The sequence below is a fragment of the Ananas comosus genome, linkage group 2, assembly GCF_001540865.1.
Source record: "Ananas comosus cultivar F153 linkage group 2, ASM154086v1, whole genome shotgun sequence".
Taxonomy (NCBI): Eukaryota; Viridiplantae; Streptophyta; class Magnoliopsida; order Poales; family Bromeliaceae; genus Ananas; species Ananas comosus.
In genome coordinates, this window is record NC_033622.1 from 3,065,713 (window position 1) to 3,068,925 (window position 3,213).

At 41.1% G+C, this 3,213-nt stretch overlaps 1 protein-coding gene across 1 annotated transcript; it reads left to right on the forward strand.

Moving 5' to 3' along the window:
* On the forward strand, nt 319-2,889 carry LOC109706657 (putative UPF0481 protein At3g02645). Its single transcript, XM_020227601.1, has 2 exons — nt 319-724; nt 1,526-2,889. Exons 1-2 carry the CDS (start codon nt 339-341, stop codon nt 2,817-2,819), a joined length of 1,680 nt encoding a protein of 559 aa, XP_020083190.1. The 5' UTR covers nt 319-338; the 3' UTR covers nt 2,820-2,889.

Below are 3,213 nucleotides of genomic sequence, written 5' to 3' on the forward strand. Positions count from 1 at the left end.
TTATATATAGTATAGATATAATTCAAAATTCAAAAAGAGAGGAAATTATCTACTCTGCTCCTTTCATTAATTTAATAATAAATAAAAGCCAAAGAGTTGCACCCTATTAAATAAATAAACAAACAAAGTGTTAGTTGGATGATGGCTACAATATCATATAGTCGTTGACTCTATAAATATTTGTACACACACATATATTAAAGTAATGGTCCAACAATTGAGCACGAGAAACACACTATCACCTTTGTAAACTCACCTCACAAGCCAAAACCCTATAAAAAAACGCTCCCTACTCCTCCCCACTACGTGCCCCACCACAGCTCCTACCACAACAAACAATGCTCTCCATGGCGAAAAACTTAGCCTCCCAAGAGTTCTCGCCGTCCACCGCCGGTGTCGGCTACGGTTCTCTCTTCGACGAGCAGCGGTGGCTCCACCGCGTTCAGAACAACTTCAACAAGGACACCGTCGACGACCTCCGCTTCGTCGCGAAGGTCTTCGACGTCCCGAAGATCCTCCGCGCCCTCAAGCCCGAGGCCTACGTGCCCCAGCTGTTCGCCTTCGGCCCCTACCACCAACACCGGCCCGAGTTCCGCGACATGGAGCGGTACAAGCTCTCCGCCGCCAGGAGGGCGGAGAAGCTGTTCAGAGACGGCGCCAAGTTCGGCCACCTCGTCAAGGAGATCGTCCAGCATGAAGACCACATCCGCGCTCACTACCACAGGCATAAACAATTTCTTTGTCTTTTCCATCAATACATTTAAAGGAACTATCTTTTATTAGTTAGTATTATTCTAATGCTTCATTTGTAGGGAGAGAATAAAAAAATAAAAAATAGAAAAAAAAGAAAGTAATTTTCTGTCTTATTATTGGGATAATGGAAAGAAAAGACGAGAAAATAACTCTCTTTTTTTTCTCTCTCCCTTTCTCTCCATTTTTGGAGTTCTCCTCTTTTCTTTAAATTTTAGTCCAAACAAGAGAGAGAGAGAGAAATATTTTCTCTCCAAACTTTCTTTTGCTTTCTCCCCTTTAATTTTCTCTCCATTAGGGGTGTCATTATGCCAATAGATGCTAATACCCGAAATTTTATTCAAATCTGGATGTGAACGGAGCTGAGTTTATCATATGCTAAACGGATATGATTTTGAATAAAGGTATAAAAAAATGAAAACATGTTGGATTTGAATTCGGGCATGGAATTTGTTTGTACCCACCAAAACCCGAACCTATCCGAACTCTAATTGATTTTATATTATATATTACATATATGTGATGCTTTATTTAATTTTTTATTTTGAAATTTTATATTTTAATATAATATATTTTGAAATCTAGTAAAAAGAAAAAAAAGGATTGATAAAACTATAGTGGATAAAGTGGACCTTTAGATGAGACGGTATAAGATTTACACTTATTTTTGGAGATTATAGGTTGCATTGTTAGACCATTAATCATGGTTTATAGTTTAAACGTATGTTGTATATAATGCTAATTAATTATGATTTTAATCATCTTCTATGCACAGAACTATTGATTTAAATGAGGACACCCTAGCGTGGATGATGGCGATCGACGCGTGCTTCTTGCTCGAATTCCTGCGGAACTATCACCACGTTGAGGAAGAAGGAAAGGCTCTTGTTAACACCGCGGTGAACTGGGTGAACACCATTGTTAGGGACATCATGATGCTCGAGAACCAGATCCCCCTCATTCTCTTAACGAAGACATTAGAGCTCATCAAATGCTCATCTGATGATGCTTCAAACGAGCTATCACCGGTCTTTGATAGATTCATCAAAGAGGTCTCTCCTTTTAAGATCACGGGCAATATCGTCGTCGATACTGCTAAGCACGGGCATCTACTCGAACTCCTCTACTATACTCTAGTCCCCACGTCGGAAGCCTCCCTTGATCAAATAGAGATGGATGTTTCAAATGGGCTGTACGAAAACCTCGCGGAAGAGTTTGAGGACACCGAGAAGGTGAAAAAAGCATTCGAAGAGGTCGCGAATCTAAACATCGGCCCGATTCGATTCCTCAAGGAAAACCTCGTAAAGAAACCGATGAATTTTCTAGCGAGCGTTCCAGGGATGCTTATGAGAAAGATACCGTTACTTTCGGCCCTAGCTCCCCTTGTTGAGAAGATAATCTCTCAAACAAATGTCGAGTCCAAGTTGGCCGATGGAACCCTAGTTAGCAATATCATTAGATCACCTTTGGTAGATGAGATCATGATTCCCAGCGTCAGCGAGCTTGTCAGCGCCGGTGTAAAATTTGTCCCTGCGCAGGAGAACGGGATGAATGGGATTAATTTCGATGCTATAACCGGAGTTTTTACTCTGCCCGTCGTCACGCTAGATGCTAACAGTGAAGTCATACTGAGGAATTTGGTAGCATACGAGGCTTCGGCGGTACTGAAAGGGCCTTTATTTCTAGCACGGTACACCGAACTGATGAACGGAATTATAGACACGACAGAAGACGTGCAGATACTGAGGCAAAGCGAGATCATACGGAATCACCTGAAGAGCGATAAGCAAGTGGCGGATCTGTGGAACGGGATGAGCCGGTCGATTCGGCTTACGAGCGTGCCCCAGCTTGACCACGTGATCAAGGAAGTGAACATGCACCACAGCAGGAAGATGAAGGTGAAGGTCGACAAGTTTCTCAAGAAGTACGTGTTCGAGTCGTGGAAGATCCTCACTCTGTTAGCAGCTATAATCCTTCTGGGCATGACCGCATTGCAGGCCTTCTGCTCGGTGTATACATGTAATCGGTGGTTCAAGGCAATAGAACCCCCGCCATCCGGGCAACAATAGAATAAATTTATGCGTCTAAATCATGTATACCTTCTAAGCCCTAATTTAATAGTTATGTCACTAATCTTGTACTCTGTTGAATAAAGATTGATGAATATTGATTAATGTATTTTAATTTTTTCCTTCAATACCACATAAGCCCCTCTATTTTATCATTACCCTTCTTATACTTCACTCTTTCGCAACAAAAATTTGAAGTGAGGGTCGGAAAAAGAAAAGATGAAAAAAAAAACATTGCATGAAGGGTACGCAAAATAGCAGGATTTTTTCTATTGGAATCAAGATGGCGGGCCCATGAGGGGGACATAAGTACTAATAATGTGAGATATAAGCGGACTAAGTACGTTGACTTTCTTTTTCTTTTTTTTTTTTCTTTTTTTTGTTTTTACATTGA